Source organism: Lynx rufus, unplaced genomic scaffold, assembly GCF_022079265.1.
Source record: "Lynx rufus isolate CCGP_SWC_20201006 ecotype Redwood Valley unplaced genomic scaffold, mLynRuf1.p SCAF_9, whole genome shotgun sequence".
Taxonomy (NCBI): domain Eukaryota; kingdom Metazoa; phylum Chordata; class Mammalia; order Carnivora; family Felidae; genus Lynx; species Lynx rufus.
This window is the reverse complement of record NW_025814897.1, coordinates 106,124,735-106,143,863: the sequence shown is the minus strand read 5'-3', so window position 1 is coordinate 106,143,863 and position 19,129 is coordinate 106,124,735. Positions and strand designations below refer to the sequence as shown.

At 61.6% G+C, this 19,129-nt stretch overlaps 1 protein-coding gene across 2 annotated transcripts; it reads left to right on the top strand.

Moving 5' to 3' along the window:
• Positions 1-4,997: 4,997 nt before the first annotated feature.
• On the top strand, positions 4,998-18,544 carry FADS3 (fatty acid desaturase 3). Of its 2 annotated transcripts, XM_047071650.1 has the most exons (13): positions 4,998-5,399; positions 6,048-6,353; positions 12,890-13,000; positions 13,565-13,762; positions 14,128-14,229; positions 14,348-14,470; positions 14,767-14,827; positions 15,373-15,449; positions 15,908-16,005; positions 16,406-16,502; positions 16,599-16,678; positions 16,893-17,018; positions 18,189-18,544. In XM_047071650.1, the coding sequence occupies exons 1-13, from the start codon at positions 5,193-5,195 to the stop codon at positions 18,238-18,240; spliced, it is 1,638 nt and encodes a 545-aa protein (XP_046927606.1). In that variant the 5' UTR covers positions 4,998-5,192; the 3' UTR covers positions 18,241-18,544. The 2 variants fall into 2 exon arrangements, with proteins under 2 accessions (XP_046927606.1, XP_046927607.1); XM_047071651.1 differs by lacking the exon at positions 6,048-6,353.
• The last annotated feature ends 585 nt before the right edge of the window (positions 18,545-19,129 follow it).

Genomic DNA, 19,129 nt, shown 5'->3' with positions numbered 1-19,129 from the left:
AGGCAGGGATGTGACGGCTGTGGCCTTGCCAGCCACTCCCGCTCTTAGGTGGTTTCTTCGCAAGGAAAAGTAGTCACAGGGTGGGCCTGGAGAGGTGTCTTGTGATTCCACATCCCCTCCCCACCTGTAGCGGTGTGGGTCCAGGCCAGTGGGGGAGGGGGAGGGGCATAGCAGCCTCGGAAATCCGTGTGTGCTGGGGCTGGTGATACCTTGAAGGGGCCCCGATTAGCCTGAGGCCTCAGGGCCTCTCAGCTAGTAGATCGGGACTCTGTCAAGGCCACCCAACCCTGTCACCCTGTCCAGCCGCCAGCCTGGTCCCTCTTGACCTCCAGCCTCGCAGATTTCCTCCCATCCGTGCCCCCAGCTTCCATGGCCCCGGACAAGCCACACCCAGGGCCAAGGAGACACCGGACAACATTTCAGAGCCCTGGCAGCGGGTCCCACACCCCAGACTTGCTCTGCCTGGCCCTGTGATAGGATTTCCTGTCAGGCCTAGAGGGTTGTGGTGGGCAACGAGACGTGTGAGGGACCAAGGGACACGCAGTCTGGCCTCAGTATCTCGCAACAGTAGCTGATACTAACACATTTAACCCTCAGGGCTGTCCTGGGAGGTACCGTTTCCCCATTTTGCAGATAAAGCCTCTGAGGCACTGAGAGTTCACCCAGGAAACGGTGGCCCTAGATAGGAATGGATGAGACCAGCTCCAGAGCCGGCATCCTTTTTTTTTTTTCTTTTCTTTTAATATTTATTTTTGGGAGAGCGCCAGTGGGGGAGGGACCGAGAGAGGAGGACGGAGCATCCGAAGCGCGCCCTACGCTGACAGGCAGACAGCGTTTATGGGGCTGAAACTCACGAGCCACGAGAGAGATCATGACCCGAGCCGAAGTCGGACGCTCAACCCACTGCGCCACCCGGGTGCCCCAGAGCCAGGATCATTTTCCTAGACACCTGCCTTGTGCCTGGCGCTGGATTAGGCCTATTCTCCAGAGACGGAGAAACCGAGTGTCAGGCAGTGACAGAAGCGCATTTCCATCTAAGTTGGCTTCCCACGTTTTCCCCTGCTTACAGCCGCCCCCACCCCAGCTCTTCAGGCTTCTGGGGGTGCGCAGGGGCTCTCCGGAGGGGGCTCACGGCTTTGGCTCTTGGAGTCGGGAGAGGATTAACCGACATCGGCCGTACGGGAGTTGTGCCTCTTAAGTGAATTTTCTTTTTTTTTTCTTTTTTTTTTAATTTTTTTTTTTCAACGTTTATTTATTTTTGGGACAGAGAGAGACAGAGCATGAACGGGGGAGGGGCAGAGAGAGAGGGAGACACAGAATCGGAAACAGGCTCCAGGCTCTGAGCCATCAGCCCAGAGCCCGACGCGGGGCTCGAACTCACGGAGCGCGAGATCGTGACCTGGCTGAAGTCGGACGCTTAACCGACTGCGCCACCCAGGCGCCCCGTAAGTGAATTTTCTAGATAACTCACTCGGGCCTCTCTAAGTGCTCCTGGTACATGTGGCCACCTCTTAAAAGCTAGCTCCAACCATAGCCATTGAGCCTGAGCCCAGCCACACGCTGGCCTTACGCACTGCTCTGCTGTGTCACAGTCTGCAATCTGCCAAGCCTGCCCTCATGTAATGCTGCCAGGATTGCGTACCTGGGCGATGGGCTCCTCTCTGGGCCTCAGTCTTCTCATCTGTGAGTTGGGAGGATGGGACTAAATGACCTTCGCAGCTCCCCCATCCCTTTCTTGTGTCTTTTATGGTGGCAAAAAACACATACGATTTACTATTCTCTTTACCCACCCATCCCTTGAGGGGCATCTGGGTTGTTTCCACCCGTTAGCTACCGTGAATAATGCTGCGATGAATAGGAGAGCGCACTTATCTCTTTGAGACCTTGCTTTCGATTCCTTTGGCCATTTATACAGAGAGGCGGGACTGCTGGGCGATATGTGGTAGTCCTGTCTTCAATTTGTTGACTTGTGTCTTCTACACCGTCTTCCGCAGTAGCTTTGCCTTTTTACCATCTTGCCGGCAGCGTGGCGGGGGGGGGGGGTTCCCAATTTCTCCACACCCTTGCCAACGCTTGCTACGTCGGTGTTTTTGGATAATGGCCACCCTCATGGCTGTGAGGTGATAGCTCACTGCGGTTGTGATTCCTAGCGCTCTGATGATCCGTGGTGTTGAGCATCTTTTCATACGCTCGTCAGCCACTTCTATGCGCCGCCTTCTTACTCAGGGACCTTCGGAGGAGCCTGTGCTATAGCGACGCCGTCAGGGACAGACTTTCGTGGCTGGTGGGGCCACAGCTCGTACGTGATTCTGGGGCCCTGGCCCCCTCAGACTGCACCCTTCGCCGAAGAGTTGTGTCCTGGGCCTGGTCCCCAAGCCCACGGTGTGGTGAACTTTAACTCAAAGCCAAGTTGCAAAGCTCTGACCTGTGTCTGCCGCCGAGCACGTGCCTGGGCCTGGTGACTCCTCTTGCCGGTAGGCCCAGAGCTTTTGGGGGTAAATTTGCCCGCTGGCCTGCCCGAGTCTCACTGGGCTCTAGGACAGTGGCTGGTGGTTCCACAGTGGGCGGAGACGCGAGTGTGTCCCACGAGAGGCCCGTGTGCCAGCTCGTGGCCAGGAGAGGCCCCGCAGGGGCCGGGACAGGGGCCAGCCAGTGGTTCGAGGGGCTCCCCTCCAACCTCAAGCACGAGCACAAAAACCCTCCCCCCAAAATGCTGCAGCTGGCCAGACCCTCCCTTGTCTTTCAGCTAGTTCTCCCCTCCCCCTGCCTAAACCCAGGGCCTGGCAGTGGCCCAATGGCAGCTCAGGAACGCCAAGTGGAGCCTCTCCCTTTCCAAGTGGTCTGAGAGGCTTCGAGATGCCCTGACATGGAGGGTGTGGGGATTGGGATAATGGAGTCTCAAGCTCTCCCAGACCCCCTGATTTTAGGAGCGTTGCACAGTCCCCTGGGTGGAAGCCTGGAGTGGTCAAGCCACCGATGGAAGCCTCGAGGCCTGCAGGGAAATCACACGTGGGAAGCTGTTGGCTGGGTTATGAGGGAGAGACCCCCAGTTCAGGCCTTAGGGGACCACAGCCACAGGGGGCAGGGGAGCTCCACGACCTTTCTCTCCTTGCTGGGAGAAAGTGGTTGGAAGGGTGGCACCGCCCCGAGCCCTGTCTTTGCTTTACCTCCTGGGGACCCTGTGCAGGCCTTCATCGTCCTCACCTCTCTGGGGGCAGCTGGGGCAAGGGGAGGTTCTGACCCACTCCAGTCCCCCAGCTGCCTTGCACATGGCTGAGACCAGGGGGGTGGGGGAAGGGGTCAGCATTAGGGGAACATGGAAGGCTGCTAAAGATGGGGTGGGGGGGGCATGCCCCTGGGGGAGGGGCTGGATTTGGGTGCTGGAGCTTCAGGTCCCCTAAGAGCCTGCCTCGGCTATCTTGGTGCTTCTGTACAAACCTGGTAGGGTTCTGCTGTCACCTCCCACCTCAGCCGCCAGCCACACACCTCTATCCACCCGGCCCCCAACACGCACGCATGCTCAGGGAGGCGGTTCAAGGAGGAGTCGGTGCTCAGGCCATCCAGGGCCATAGTGACCGCAAGGCCTAACCGGTTGTCCTGGCAACCGAATAGAGGTCTGGTGGTACCAAGGAGAACCCAGAAGCCCCTTCAGCCTTTCTTGGCAGCCTGGCCTCCTGCCCCACAAATTCCAGCTATCATGATATCCTACAAACTGTGAAGCCAAGATAAAAAGTTAGTGTATCAGGGGCACCCAGGCGGCTCAGCCGTGCGACTTCAGCTGGGGGCATGATCTCACGGTTCGTGGGTTCGAGCCCCGAGTCAGGCTCTGTGCTGACAGCTCAGAGCCTGGAGCCTGCTTCGAATTCTGTGCCTCCCTCTCTCTCTGCCCCTCTCCCACTCACACTGTGTGTGTGTGTCTCTCTCTCTCTCAAAACATAAATAAACATTAAAAAAATAAAGTTACAGGAGAAATACCCTCAGTGTTCTCAAAGTGCATTCTCTGAGCCAGCACATCAGCATCACCACCCTTGGAACCCGTTCCAAATGCAGTTCTCTGCCTTCAAACCTGCCCTGCCGAATCCCACTCTGCGGGGGAGTCCAGCCGGCCTGTCATGACAAGCTCTCCCATGATTCTGATGCGGTCAAGTTTGATACCCGCTACCCTGCCACATAACCTCAGCCTGATTTCATTTCACGTTGAGTGTGAACGCTTCGCTTTTAGGAACAGGTGTCTTTATCTCAAAAAAAAAAAAAAAACCCTACGAAGTAATTTGGGGAGCCCCCTACACCCTCAAAAGGATTTGAATTTATTTAAGCCAAAAGTGGGGGAAGGGGGCTGTAACAGGCAAGCCATCCAGCAGAGCACCCGTGAATGCCAGCGCCCCGCCCCCGACTCCGGTGCCCCCTTCTCCCCTTCCATGCCACCGGCCACTCTTCGGGATCCCAACCCTGCAGTTCCAACGGCCCCCGCAGACGGCCCCCGCGTGGGGCGGGTTGGCCCGGCCACGATCCTCAGCCCCGACGGCGGCCTCGTCGCCCCGCCGCTGGGGCGCCCCGATTGGTGGAAAGCTGTTTACAGTCGCCTCGAGGTAGCGTCCCCACCTCTGTGCGCTCAGGATTTAACGTTCCAGGACGCGTGGCTCGAAACCCCGTGTGCGCAGACTGTCGTTCCAAGCCCCGCCGGCGCAGACCTGGGCCCCGAGGGCACGCGCGGCGCCGGCCGAGGGTGTAAAGTCCCCGTCCCTCTCCCGTGTCCCCCGCCCCGCCCGCGGGGCCGGGAGCGGACGACACCCCCGGCAGCGCCGGGCGTGGTGGCCGCGGCCCCCGCGGGCGGGGCGGGCGGGCCCCCCCAGACACCGCCCCCGCCGGCCCGGAGAGCCGCGCAGCCAATGGGGGCCGAGGCGCTGCGCGGGGATTGGAGCGGGCGCGGGGCGGGCCGGCGGGGCCGAGCGAGGGGAGGAGGCGAGGCGAGCGCTGTCAGCGCGGTTATAAGGGAGGGAAAAGTTCCCTGCGCCGGGAGCCGGGCAGGCGCACGCTCGTACGGCGGCCGCAGCGGCAGGGCGGGGCCGCGGAGGAGCGGGTGGCAGCGGAGGACGCCCCCGGGGACGCGACTCGCTCCCCTCGGGGTCTCTGTCGGACCTCGGAAAGGTACCGGCAGGGGGCGGGGGGGCCGAGGGCTTTTGCACGGGGCCATGGGCGACGTCGGGGAGCCCGGCCGGGGGCCCGCGCAGCCGGGGGCGCCGCTGCCCACCTTCCGCTGGGAGCAGATCCGCCCGCACAACCTCCCGGGCGACAAGTGGCTGGTCATCGAGCGTCGCGTCTACGACATCAGCCGCTGGGCACAACGGCACCCGGGGGGCAGCCGCCTCATTGGCCACCACGGCGCTGAGGACGCCACGGTAAGGAAGCCCACCGCTGGCCGGGTTGGAGCCTGGAGCTCGCTGGGGCCTGGTCGTGGGCACTGCGATCCGCTCTGCTTGCACGATCTGGCATCCTTTCTACTCTTCGCTGACCCTTGATACTCTTCGCTGACCCAGAATTGGGATGGACAAGCCAGGGCCTGATGTGGGCTGAGGAGGCCACGTCCCTGCGCGGAGGACCTGCACACCCGGCCATGGACGGGGTGGGGGCTGGGCTGGAGCGGGTCTGTAGGGGGAGTGAGGGGCTCTCAGAGGTGGGTGTGCCATGGCCGACTAGCCGGCCCGAAGTGTGAGCCCTCCCTGCTGCTCTGAGCTTCTCTCTGTTCTGGGTCCCCCAGGCCAGGTTGCTTCTGCCGAGTGCCAGGGGTAGGGTGGGGTCCCCAGGGGACTGGCAAGGCTGTGCCACCAGAGGCTGGGGGCTGGGCAGTAAAGCTTGGGCAGTGCCCAGAGGTCTGTGGCTTTCCCAAGAGCTGCTGTAAACTGCTTTGAGGGGCAGTGACTCACCTCTCCTGGGCTGGCAGCTGCACGTGGGAGAACTTTGCCAGCCAGGCTGGGTGGGCCTCCTCGGGAAGCACAGTCACCCCAGGAATAGACTGACCCTTGGGAACCCCGACTTCCCTTTCCCAGCCCATGTCTAGACATGTCTTGCCAAGGAGGGTTGTGACCCGGTCCAGTGGGAGCATCTGGCCGGAGCCCAGTGGTAGAGCAGCCTGTTCGGGGAGCCTCCTCACCAGCCCCTTCCCGTGGTCCAGCAGTCCCTCGTCTGGAGAGACCACGATGCTCTGCCTTGACCGTCGAACATTCGAGATGGGCCACACCGGCCGGGTACCAGGAATCTTCAAGATTCCAGGAGACAAATCCCTACGTGGCAGAACTTTCGGCAGCAGAAGAGCGTGTCCTGTCCCGGGAGGTCCTGTTTACCAGGACTGCCAGGTTGGACAGTCTCCAGAGACTCTAAGGGAAAGGTCCCTCTTCCCCACTTCCCCCCTAAGAAGCCAAGGGTTTAGAGGCAGAAGCCTCCTGAAAGGCTAGACACTGACAGACTTGTCCACGGGCCGGGTGGTGGCCATGGAGTTGAAGACGACTATGGGCCAACAAGTGGGTGGCCACGCACAGGCCTGTATGTGCGTGAGCGCTGCACGCATTCGTGTGCACGGTTGGACGCGCATGCATTTCTGCCGGGGTATGGGACGGTTGGGGTGCCGCTGCCCCTCCCCCTCAGCTGGCTGTGCCCTCGCCACCCCTGAGGGATCCTATGGCTGCGTGCTCGGGCCTATTTCAACCTCGGAGCTGAAGGGCAGAATGGAGGCAGGCGAGAGGAAAGGCTGACGGAGGGCATTTCTCAATGCTCTTTCCTGCCTGGTGCCCAGGCCGGTGCTGGGGGGCCTCTCACAGGGAAACCCCATCAGACGCTTATCTCTTGACCCTGAGACCTCCGTCTGGCAGGTTTCTCACTGATTCATCACCAGTAAGGTCTGTTGCCCATTTCCAGAGAAGCAGTCTGTGTGCTCCCTGGGGCTCGGTCCTGGCTCTGCCAGTGGAGACTCTGTGTGACCTTGAACCAGGCGTCACTCCTCTGAGCCTCAGTTTCCTCGTCTGTAAAGAGGGGAGAGCTGGGCCAGACAGTGAGCCAGCTGTGGGCAGGACCCTGCCTTTTCAACTTTGTGGCCCCAGGCCTGCCCATGGAGTAGTCCTTCCTGGTCGGTATACGTTGCTGGCTGATAAGTGTGAGCATGTCCTGCAAACAGATGGACAGATTATAGACCGGCCCACTGCTGTGTGTGGTCAGGCCCAGCCCCCAGGCGCCCATTCCAGGCCGTGGAGCGCAGGTAGGGGTGGGGCAGCTGTCATGCCGGGGCTGTGTTCCTGAGGCCATCTCTCACTAGCCCCAGCCGCCCATCAGCTGTTCTCATGTCCAGGCAACAGAAGCCTTCCTGCCAGGAAATTCCCAGAGTTCCTGTGCCATGAAGTCAGCCTGTGGCCATCCTGGGATACAAAACTAGGTACCCTGGGGAGAGTGCTCTGGGCCCCGAGCCAGGTTTCTCTAAGAGTCATAGGCGGCTTGAGACTAGTGGAGGCAGCCAGGGAGGGGCGAGGCCTGGCTGTTGCTGACCAGAAGTATACCAGGGCTGGGTACTGAGTGCTTGCTCTGTGCCAGACTCCAAGTTTAGCACTTGACTTATGGATGCTCTCTTTTAATCCCCAGGATACCCCTAGGAGGCAGGTACTGTTACTGGTTTTTCCCACTTTACGGATGGGACAACTGAGGCTCAAAAAAGCAGAGTGACTTGAAATTGAGTGGTGGGTCTGAGATTTGAATCCATAGCCCATCTTCTTAACCCCACGCTACCCTGTGACTTCACCGGCTTTTCCGTTCATTCATTCTGCAATTATTGGATCAGTAAACCCAGTAGCAGATATTCAGCGAGCAGGTCCTAGCCACCAAACTCTGCTCTAACCTCTGAAGATCCAGCTGCGAACAAAACATCTCAAGGAGGAAGTTAGAGCAAAAGCTCAGAAGTGGGACGGTACTCAAGGAACAGTGAGGGTATGGTGTGGCTGGGAGGGGGCAGGCAGCGAGGTCCAGAGGTGACAGGAGTTGGCTGGGCCTCTGTGTCCTTGGAAGCGGGACTTTGGTTTATTCTAAGGGGATCTTTGGAGGGCAGAGCAGGGAAGCCAGGGGAATCTGATATACATTTAAAAGGATCCCTAGGGAAGACAGAGCCTTCCTGGAGAAAGGCAGGAGGCTAAGGGAAGAGACGGTGGGATGATTCTCCCAGGTAAGGTCACTCAGAAGAGGTGGCCATTCACCTGGGCTCCGAAACGCAGGCATGGCCAGGGCAGAAGGCAAGAGCGGCTATCGTGTGGCATTCAGACAACAACCGATTGAAAGAAAGCGGGTGTGAGTGCTCGCCCATTTTGCAGATGAGGAGACAGGCTGAATATGGGTGATGCAAAGGGACCTTCTTGGGGCCCTCAAAGGGCAGGGCATCAGGTCCTTGGGCTCGGAGGGTGGGACTTGTGTCTGGGTAGCAGCTGGGGGGAAGTGAGGCATATCCCAGGCCTCAGAGTGAGGGCGGGGCCTCAGAGAGGGGCTGGCCATGAACCCAGTTGACCTGGCCCCAGAGCCCACGCTCAGGCTTCCTCCCATCTCGCTGGCTGCCTTGGAAACCCTGCTGCCTGATGGCCACTCCCCATGAAGTGTGACCTCTCCGGGCTCCGTAGGTGGTTTCTGTAATGTCCCCACCCACTCAGGCCCCTTCCCAGGGTAGTCACAGTGCCCAGCTCCCCCCCTGGGGGAGTGCTGGGCAGGAACACGGTACAGAGGTGGGCCGGGCACCCTGGCAGTCCTGCTTTTCCTCCCCAGGGCACCCAAGCAGAAAACAGCTAGGGAGAACCAGGGCTTGAGGGAACTGGAGAGTGGTAGTGGAGAAAGTGTCAGTGGGTATGGCCCCTTTGGGGTCGCTGACTCGGGAAGTCAAGGGTGCTGGGAGGAGGAGCCCTACTGTGTGTGCTGGCCTGTCACCAGCCACACCAGGGGTGGCTTCCCAGGAGGGTCTGTCCTTGAGTTGCCCCCGCCCGCGTGGGTGCGAGTTGGACGCGTCGCGTTCAGAGCTGTGCCTCAGTGTCCTCGTCTGCAAAACGATGCACTGATAGTGCTTCTCCACTGGCTCTGATGAGGAATGATGTGGGGAGGGGATGGTAAAGAGCATGAGTGCTGGGCACGAGGGTCTCCTGCATCTTCCACCTGCGAGAGGGAGGGGCGGCGGGATTCCTGGGGTGTCCCTTGACGCTTACCCCCCTACTCCCCATCCTCACAACCCACCGCTGCCTCCTCCACAAAGGCTTAAGGAGGCAGCAAGGACAGACCCAGACCTCCTGAGCGCCCCCCCCCACCCCCACACCCCCGCCCACAGCCCCGCTCCATTCCCTTCTTGAGCTGGAACATTCCCGATTCTTTGGGGGAGTGACCAGAAATGTTCCCCATCCCGTGTGTCTGTTCCCCAGCCTCAGGCTGGCCAGGGCCCGACCGGCAGGGTGGACTCCACTCTCCTCCCTCACGCCTACAGGCCCACCCTCCAAGGCCACTAAGTCTGAGTGGACTTGGGACAAGGGCGCATCAGGCCAGCGGGGCCTCGGCCAGAGCTGGACGCCGGGCCCTTCTAAGTGCACTTTTACCTCCACTGACTCAGTCCTCCCCGCAGCCTCACGAGATGGGCACGGGCGGTTTCTGATTTACTAACGCGAAAATACTGAGTGGAGGAGAGAGTGCGATCTTGTCTGTGGCTCATAAGTAGCTGTTCAGGTTCCGTTCTCAGCAGGCTGGCGCTGAGCCCCCCACTCCCGCCCCTCAACTGGCTGCTATTCGGGGCTTGTGTCGGGCTATGGGGGCAGGGCGGGAGCCACTGTGAATTTTCCAGGGACCGAGGTGGGGCTGGCAGGGCGTGGACATCACAGAGCTGTTTGGGTTCGCATCCCGACTCTGTCATGACAAGCTCTGACCTGGGCAGATGCCCCTGCCACTTCGAGCCTCTGTTCCAGCAAACTGGTTCATATCCTTGCCTTGTTGGCTGTGGATGGTTGGCTCGTGTCCACTCACTCACACTTGCTATCCAGCCCCTGCCCTGCCAGGCTCTGAGGACGCTCCTGTGACCGTAGCCTGTCACCGCCACCAGTGGGTTCACCCAGCTCTCTTCCCAGACCCCGTGAGAGACCCCGAGTGCCACCTTCCACTTGTTAGGTGGGGAAGGATCATAGGGAGGATGTTTCCAGGTGCACCAGGGGTAGGTGGGGGTGGGGCCTCCTGCAGTGCCCCAAGAAATGCCAGGACCACCCTCCTGTCCCCCACAGTCCAGTCGCTAAACAGCCAGGTCCCTGGCTGTGTGGGATGATGACCAGCTTCATGGTGAGGCCCCCCACTACAGCCTTCCCCCCCCCCCCCCACACAGGAGACCCACTGCCTCCTCTCTGGCCCAGGAGCGGCCACAAGCCCAGTTCTGTAGTCAGACTGGGTTCTGATCCACTCGCCATCAAATGGAGCTGTGTGCTCTTTGTAAGTGGCTTAACCTCTCTGAGTCTTCTGCCCAGGCCCCGGGTCCTTAAGCAGTAGCCCAGAGAGGATCCGGTCCGTTGGTCCCAGCAAGTATTCATTCCAGCAAGAGCTGATTTGCTGGTGCATCAGGTTTGGGTCTGAGGCCGGCGACCCACCTTGTTGGTGCCGAGAACGCGATAGGGTCAGTGGTGCCCACCAGCCCCGGGAGCCCACCTGCTTTCCAAGGACCCGCCACAGCCCTGCCCATCTCCTCCCATCAGCCGGAGCCTGGTCTGCGAGCTCTGGGGTTTTCTCGCCAGCCCTTCCGGGGCTCACACCTCCCCTTGCCACACCAGGAGATAGACCTGGCCGGAGGGCCCTCGGGTGGCCCTGTCCATCAGCGCTTCTCCAGGCCTGGCCTGGGTGAATCAGGACCCAGGTAGAAGCATCCAGGAAGTTGGCCCTGGACCCCCCCGGGGATCTGCTGGGCGCTAGGGTGGTCCCAGAAGACACAGAGGGAAGAAGGGCTGGGAGAGAAGGACTGGAAGAGGAAGGAAGAAATCCTGGGGCCGTGGCCACAGTAGGCACGCGTGGGCCCCATGTGCCACGAGGGAGTTTCAGCGGAAACTCACCAGCGCCTGCTCATCAGCCTTAAAAAGGAAGGAAATTCTGACACCTGCTACAATAGGGGTGAGGCTCGAAGACGTTATGCTGAGTGACATGTTAGTCTGGCATAAAAAAGGACAAATCTGTTTGATTCCTCTTATCAGGGGTCCCTCCAGTGGTCCAATTCGTAGAGACAGCAGAGTGAGTGGTGGCTAACAGGGGCTGGGGTGGGGGTGGGGGGTTGGTGTTTCGTGAAGACAAGAGTTTTAGTTGGGGAAGGTAAGAAAGTGCTAGAAGTGGACGGTGGTGATGGATGGCCAGTAATGTGAGCACACTCAGTGCCGTGTGTGCACTGCACACTTAAAAAGGGTGAAAGCGGTGAATTAAGGGGTAAAAAAAAAAAAAAAAAAGTTACTGCTCTGAAGTCCAGAGCAAGAAAGGCCCCGGAGTCTTGCCCTCTTTTGTCTAGTCCCAAGCTGGAGGGTCGACTCGCTCAAGGTCGCAGCGAGTGGGGTCAGCCCAGCCAGCCCCAGAGCGGCCTTCCCTCCTAGCTCCCCAGGAGCCTGGGGTACCCCCCACCCCGTCAGCAGCTTCCTGGGGTGGAGGCCAGCCTCCCCCACACTTTCTCACTCCCAAATGTCCTGCCCCTCCATCAAGGTCATCCCGGAGAGGCGGGGAGATCAGTAGTACACAGCCCCCTCCCCTCTTAGGAGCTCAGGGAGGGAGTCTAGGTTGTTCCAGAAACAGCACCCTCCCAGCCCCCAGCTCTCTGGGCTGCCCTGGGCCAGCAAGAGAGCAGACAACAGGAAAGGGGACCGCTCAGGTGGATCCTGCAGGTGGTGCCTCTGCGTGGGGGGTGGGGGGTGGGGGCCCGGAGGGGCCTAAAGTGCTTCCTCCTCCCAGGACTGTGGGGAAGTCCCGGTAGTGAGTGTAGGGGCCCAGCCTCTGGTAGGCTCCCTAGCAAGAGAACGATGGGAGGCCCCTGTTGTCAGCCTTTGTCCTTTGGTCACACGCAGTCACCTTCCCAAGGTCCAGGGGACACCCACCCCGTGGTGTTTCTACCGGATTAGAGAGACTGAGGGAGCCCGGCTGGGCAATCCGAGTTGGCTCACGCTCCAGTGCTGCCTGGGCCACTTCCTAACTGGTCCCTGACCCCAGCGCTTTGTCTTTCTCGACTTTCCAACCCCTGTTGCATTGCACCCCATCCCCACCCCCAGCTGTTCCAGAGAATCACAGGAATGTTCCATATTTATTTGATTTTTTTTTTTTTTTTTTTGTAAAACCCATCGTTTCCACGTCTGCTTTTAAAATCAAATGAGTTGAACCGTGTATCTTCCTTGCAAACCTGAGAACCCAGTCTGTGTGGCCCTGGACTGATTTTTGGAGAAGGGTGCCCTGTGCTGGGGGAAGCAGCTGGGGCCTGGGGCACCCAGGGCCTGAGGAGGACCTGGCAGGGTATCCAGGGCCTGGGGAGAACCCAGCAGGGCATTCAGTGCCCGGGGAGGACCCGGCAGGGCACCCAGGGCCCGGGCAGGACCAGGAAGGGCACCCAGGGCCTGGTCAGGACCCGGCAGGGCACCCAGGGCCCAGGGAGGACCCGGCAAGGCACCCAGGGCCCGGGGAGGACCCGGCAGGGCATCCAGGGCCTGGGCAGGACCAGGCGGGCACCCAGGGCCTAGGGAGGACCAGGAAGGGCTAATGGGCAAGGCTGACCCATTTGGCCCTCTTTTTATGACCCCTGAACAACCAGCTGCTTCTCCATCTGTCTGCTCTGCCTTCTACCCCGTCTCTATCTGCCCCTCTGTCCACCTGACTGTCTGCTTTCCTTCAGGATGCCTTCCACGCCTTCCACCAGGACCTCAATTTCGTGCGCAAGTTCCTGCAGCCCCTGCTGATTGGAGAGCTGGCCCCGGAGGAGCCCAGCCAGGATGGACCCCAGAATGTGAGCGGGGCCCCGGTGGAGGCTAAGCCCCCAGTGCGGGGGCCTGGAGGGGTGGGGAGCATCGCCAGTAGCAATGCCATCCACATTACTCCAGGGGGGACCCGGGTCCTGGGCTGGGTTTGCCTTCCCTTCCCGGGCAGCAGCCGAAGGTAGAGCTGTAGGAGGCCCGCAGGAGCCCAAGGCCCAGGTCTGGCTGGGCCGGCATTTGCCATGTTCCATTTCCCTTCTTGCTGAAGGCTAGCCCCTTCCTGCTCTGGGTCCAGCATCCCCATCGACACTGAGGGTTTTGAAGCACTGGGCTCTAAGGGTTTTCCCAGCTCTGCCTTTCTCTGCTTCTTGTGTGCCCACGCCTCTGGCGGGGTGAGCCCCGGCCACCAGCCGGCTCCCCAGCTCAGATCCCACGCCGGAGCTCTCGCCCCTCCATCTCTTGGGCTGTACCCCTTGGGCCTGACACTGGGAGTGGCTGCAGCGTGGGTCGCTGTTGGGGGCTCCCGGGGACAACCCCGGGGGAGGCGGGGAGGGGAGGGCCGCTTCCATAGCTGACCAGCCATTCGGCCGTGGCAGGCCCAGCTGGTTGAGGACTTCCGAGCCCTGCGCCAGGCAGCTGAGGACATGAAGTTGTTTGAGGCCAAGCCCGCCTTCTTCGCTCTCTTGCTGGGCCACATCCTGGCCATGGAGGTGCTCGCCTGGCTCACCATCTACCTCCTCGGCCCGGGCTGGGTGCCCAGCACCCTCGCCGCCCTTGTCCTGGCCACCTCCCAGGTGACTCCAGCATTCTTTTGCCGCCACCCGAACTGCCCAGTAGACGTGGGGCCCGGCCCGTGGGGACACTCTGGACATACCTGCTGAGTGAATGAATGACCGGCCAGAGGCCCCATGACGGCTGTATCTGTAGGTCAAGCTGCATTTTAAATGAGCCGTGGAAGCTCAGGGCGGGGAACCAGAAGTCTCCATGACAGACTGGCAAGCCCGTAGACCTCCCGAGACTCAGTTGCCCTCATCTGTTAAAAGAGGGAGTTGGCCCACAGGGTCTTAAGATGTAGCATGAGCGGCGGCCGCGTCCTGTGAGCGGGGAGGGCACCCTGGGGCCCCTTCCCACCGGCTCCTGACCCTGCTCCCCTCCCCAGGCTCAGTGTTGGTGTCTGCAGCATGACCTGGGCCATACCTCCGTCTTCCGGAAGTCCCAGTGGAACCACCTGGCCCAGCAGTTTGTGATGGGACAGCTGAAGGTGAGGGTGGGGGTGGGTGGTAGGCAGCCGTGGGGCTGAGCTGGGGGTGCCCCGCCGGGTCCACCCACGCGGTCAGGCACCTGGCCCCCGCCCTCAGAGCCCCCCTTGTCCCCTGCAGGGCTTCTCTGCCCACTGGTGGAACTTCCGCCATTTCCAGCACCACGCCAAGCCCAACATCTTCCACAAAGACCCGGATGTGACCGTAGCGCCCGTCTTCCTCCTGGGGGAGTCGTCGGTCGAGGTGTGTGGGAAGGATGTGGACTCACTCGTCTGGGCCTTAGGCAGGGAGGCGGAGAGGTCACAGGCAGGCGGCAGGGGACCCTGGCCACAGCCCTCCGTCGTCAGAGCCTCCATTTTCCCATCTGCGGTAGCCACTGAGTCACTGTGACCGAGCCCCCCACTGTCACTCCACGCTGAGTCCCTACCCAAAGGGCACCCCTTCCCCACCTCCCAGCCTGCCGGGGGTGAAGGGCCCACCTGCTAGAACCCAGGGTTGCCCTTGCCCCCTGACCCCAGCCCTGGCTGTCTCCTCTGCAGTACGGCAGGAAGAAGCGCAGATACTTGCCCTACAACCATCAGCATCTGTACTTTTTCCTGAGTGAGTGTCCCTCGGTCCTCCTGGAGGTGGGGGCACAGCCGGGGGGCCAGGACCTGTCTGCCCCTGCCTGCTTCCACCCCCTCCCGGACCAGGGGCGGACCTGTTAAAACCCCCTCATTATGGCACCGGCACACCTCTCCCAGCCCTGCTGGCCCCAGCCTGCAGCCTGGGCCCACTCTACCCGGCCCTGCCCCGGGGTTTTCAGGATTCCTTCCTGCACGCACGCCAGAGTGGCCTGGAGCCCTAGGGCCCCGGGGGGTTGGCGGGGTGGCCAGGATGAAGATTTAAGGGGACGTGGGAGGCTGGCCTCCTCAGGAGGAACACGGAGGCGGTGGGGCGAGGGCCGGCCCGGGGAGGCTCGGAGGCCAAGGGAAGATGGGTGGCCGAGGCCACGTGGGTGACGCAGCGTCAGCCGGCTGGATGGGACCGGCACCAGGCCCCACGGGCATTCCCGGGATGTCAGCGCCGACCCGCTCCCTGACTCCCTCGGCCTGGCCTGCCTGGCACCCCTGCCCTGCTCCTGAGCCCTCCTGTGCCCCTCGCAGTCGGCCCGCCGCTGCTCACCCTGGTGAACTTTGAAGTGGAGAATCTGGCGTACATGCTGGTGTGCATGCGGTGGATGGTGAGTGGGGGCTCTGCGCAGGCCCCCCAGGGGATGCAGTTGTGGTGGCGGGACGTGGGGCACAAGGGGGCGGCCCCGTCCGCGAATGCAGACGGGTGCACACGCGTGTGCGCGCGCGTGCCGCTGTGATGTGTGTGTACTTGTGCGGGTGTGCGCGAGGCGCGCGGTGCTCTCCCGGTCGGGGTGCCCTCCCTGGGGGTGGGGGTCCCCTGGGCCGGCTCTGCCAGGCACTTGCCCCCAGGGAGGGGTTCCCCCATGAGGCCTCCATGAGGCCAGCAGGCCATGAGGCCAGCAGGGCAAGGATCCCGTCCCTTTATGTAGCTGAGAAGACAGAAGCCCAGAGAGGGGTAGTGACCCGTCCGGGGCTCCGAGGCACATCAGGCAGAAGGGGTGGATGACCCCAGGTCCCTTTCCCGGCTGCCTCGGGGGCCTCTGCCCTCCTCCACCCTCCTCTGCAGGACTTGCTCTGGGCTGCCAGCTTCTACTCCCGCTTCTTCCTGTGCTACATCCCCTTCTACGGCGTTCCTGGGGCGCTGCTCCTCTTCGTCGCTGTCAGGTATGGCCAGATTCGGGATGGCAGGGAGGTGGGGAGGCCACACACAGGCAGCAGGGGACCCTGACCACAGCCCTCCAGTGTCAGAGCCTCCATTTCCCCATCTGCAGGATGGGGACAGCAGTGCAGCCTCCCTGGGTTGTTGGGAAACACGAGTGACAGGACCCCGGGGACAGTGGGTCTGCAGGAAGTGGCCTGGCTTATAAGCAGCCCCATGGATGTCCGCCCTCATGAGCAGGGCTGCTCCGAGCTCCGCCTGGCAATGGACCCGGCTTTGCTCAGCCTCTTTAAACACCACTGGGAAAGGGGTCCCGTGATCCCATGGTGCAGACGAGGAAGCCAAGGCCCGGGTCCGGTGCAAGGGGTGAGCTGGACATGGGCAGTGCCTGGGCTCCCCTCACAGGGTCCTGGAGAGCCACTGGTTCGTGTGGATCACGCAGATGAACCACATCCCCAAGGAGATCGGCCATGAGAAGCACCGGGACTGGGCCAGCTCTCAGGTGGGCAGCAGGGGTGGGCCCGGGCAGGGACCCAGTGAGGGGGATGGGGGCCCCCATGCCCGCCTCTCTCACCGGTGCCCCGCCCGCTTCCGCCAGCTGGCAGCCACCTGCAATGTGGAGCCCTCGCTCTTCATCGACTGGTTCAGCGGGCACCTCAACTTCCAGATCGAGCACCAGTGAGTGTGGGGTGGGAGTGAGTCCTGAGCCCAGGAGCTGATGAGGGGCCCCTGTGTCTAGTCTTTCCCCAGGGAGGCCAGGACATAAGCCCTGGACTCCCTGGAGGCTGGGGAGAGGTGGTGAACGGGGGTGGGGCCTGGGTGGCGATGGGTGGGGTGGGGGCCCCCTCCGTCACCCGTCACCCCAGGTGCCAGCACACGCTCTCCCCACCAGCCTCTTCCCCACGATGCCAAGGCACAACTACCGTAGGGTGGCCCCGCTGGTCAAGGCGCTGTGTGCCAAGCACGGCCTCAGCTACGAGGTGAAGCCCTTTCTCACCGCCCTGGTGGACATCGTTGGGTAAGGATCCCCCGCTCGGCGCCCCTTCCTGGGCACCTGGCTCTCTGAGCCCGAGAGCTGGCATCCAAGGCCTGTCTGATCCACCTTTCGGTCCTCAGCCTGTGCCTGCCCTCCCTTCCCAGGGCTCTTTCACACTGCCGGGGTTTAGGGCAGCCTCTGCCATGGGCCCAGACCCTGTCCTGAGGGCTATAGATAACATCAGTGAGCAAAACAGGCCGAGATCCCTGCCTAGCAGATCTGGAAACCAGTTAAACTAAGTAAATTACAGAAACTGTGGGAAGAGAAGGTATGCTTTGGCGAAATGGAACCAGAAAACCTAAGAGTAGGAGCAGGAGAGGGGACTTGTGAGTTTTAGTAGGGTGGCAGGGTAGGTGGAGTCGAGAAGGTCACATGTAAGCAGAGACAGGGAGGGGGGCAGAGGGTTGGCAGTGGTGACATCGGGGGGAAGAGCATCTGGGGCACGGGAACAGCAGTGCAAAGGCCGTGAGGCAGGCGTGTGCTGGTGTGAGTGGAGGAGGGACACGCGGGACCTGGATGCCCTGACCGGGAGTGCACCGATGGGGCTCGATTTGAAGCAAGAAGCAATGCAGGGGTCCCTGTAGCCGTCTGGGTGAGGGACAATGGAGGTGGCCTTGGCAGTGGGGAGCAGAGGTCAGATTCCCCCCGCCAGAGCTCTTCCACCTCTGCGCTCTGCACATGCTGTTCCCTTTGCTTGCAGGCCCTTCCTTCTATGCTGGGGTTTGAACTCTTGCTGCTTCCCCTTCATGACCCTTCCAAGCCCCGTCGTCCGAGCCCCTGCCACTGGGCAGGGTCCCATTAGAAGAGCTGGCTCAGGGGCTCCTGGCGAGTGGTTGATATTTCTGGCTCCTCTGCCTGTCATCGGGCTCCTGGTGGGCAGCCTCCGTGCCTTACACACGGGCTCCAGGGTCGCAGGGCCTCGCAGAAGGAGACCAAAGAGAGAGGGACAGGCCCGTGCTGGCTGCTGCCCGGCCTTGGTCTCCCCTGACCCGAGGTCTAGATTCTACTCCAGCTGATGAGAGTGTAGCCCCCTCCCCGAGTCTCCCCTTCTGCTCCCCCACCCCAGCTGCCTGGCCCAGGGGAATGGGACGCGCGGAGGACTGTCTTGGGGGAGGGGTGAGAGAAGACACCCACCCCACCTCTGCCTCCTAGGTCCCTGAAGAAGTCTGGCGACATCTGGCTGGAAGCCTACCTCCACCAGTGAAGGCGGCACCCAGGGCCCCAGCGACCACCAAGCCGGCCCAGGCAGGCTTGACTACTCCGCCCCACCCCCACCCCCACCCCACCCCCCACCTGGCCTAGGGGGCCCTGCCCACCCTTCTGGATCTGCTGTCCTCACCTCACCACCCCCCTCACCTGTCTGCTTGGCAGCCCTAAGGCCGTGGCTCTTGGCCAAACAGGACCAGGGCTAGGGGGATAGTACATAAAGCCACACAGCATGGCATGTTTTCCTAGAGCAAAAATTTAGGAAAAACGGTTATTTTTATATAAAAACAAACACAGAAAAACGGTGGAGTATTGAATCTGCAAGAATCTTGGAGCTGGACTTCCTGAGAGGAGTTTAGGCCACTTGGGCCATCAGGGTGCTGGGGGGGCAGGGGGTCAGGGGGAGAGACTGGTGGCCCTGGGTCGGGAAGCTGGCAGCTGGCCCAGGCTCGGGTCTCTGTGAGGGTCCCTCCCTTCCTGTCCTTTCACCCACTCACCAGCAACCTGCGGCCGTCACGTTGGGTTCACTCGCTTTGCTCCTCTGCAAGGTGGGACAGGAGCCGGTCCGGCAGACCAGGGCTCGGGCCACGTCTGCAGGCGCCCCCCTCCCACCCAGCACAGGAAGGGGAAGCCAGGATGTCCCCCCGCCCTGCACTGGCCTCCCGAAGCTTCTGTGGGGAGAAGCTTCCTAGGGCCACCTGCCCATCTTAGCATTTGCACCCAGCATCATGCTGGCGGGGGTGCAGCTTGACTGTGTTCAGTGGCCCACAGGAGGGGACCCTGGGTTTCTCCCATGCCTTCCTGGGACCCGGTGCTCGCCTGCTGGAAGCAGCTTAAAGAAAACAAAGTGCTGAGCTAGGTTTTCTCTGAGGCCTTTTCTGGAGTGG

Bases quoted from the DNA above. Each gene is read 5' to 3' on its own strand.
- FADS3 (XM_047071650.1), top strand. From the start codon at position 5,193: ATGGGCGACGTCGGGGAGCCCGGCCGGGGGCCCGCGCAGCCGGGGGCG. The intron at 16,006-16,405 runs GTATGGCCAGAT...CTCCCCTCACAG, and splicing joins CTCCTCTTCGTCGCTGTCAG to GGTCCTGGAGAGCCACTGGT. The intron at 16,679-16,892 runs GTGAGTGTGGGG...TCTCCCCACCAG, and splicing joins AACTTCCAGATCGAGCACCA to CCTCTTCCCCACGATGCCAA.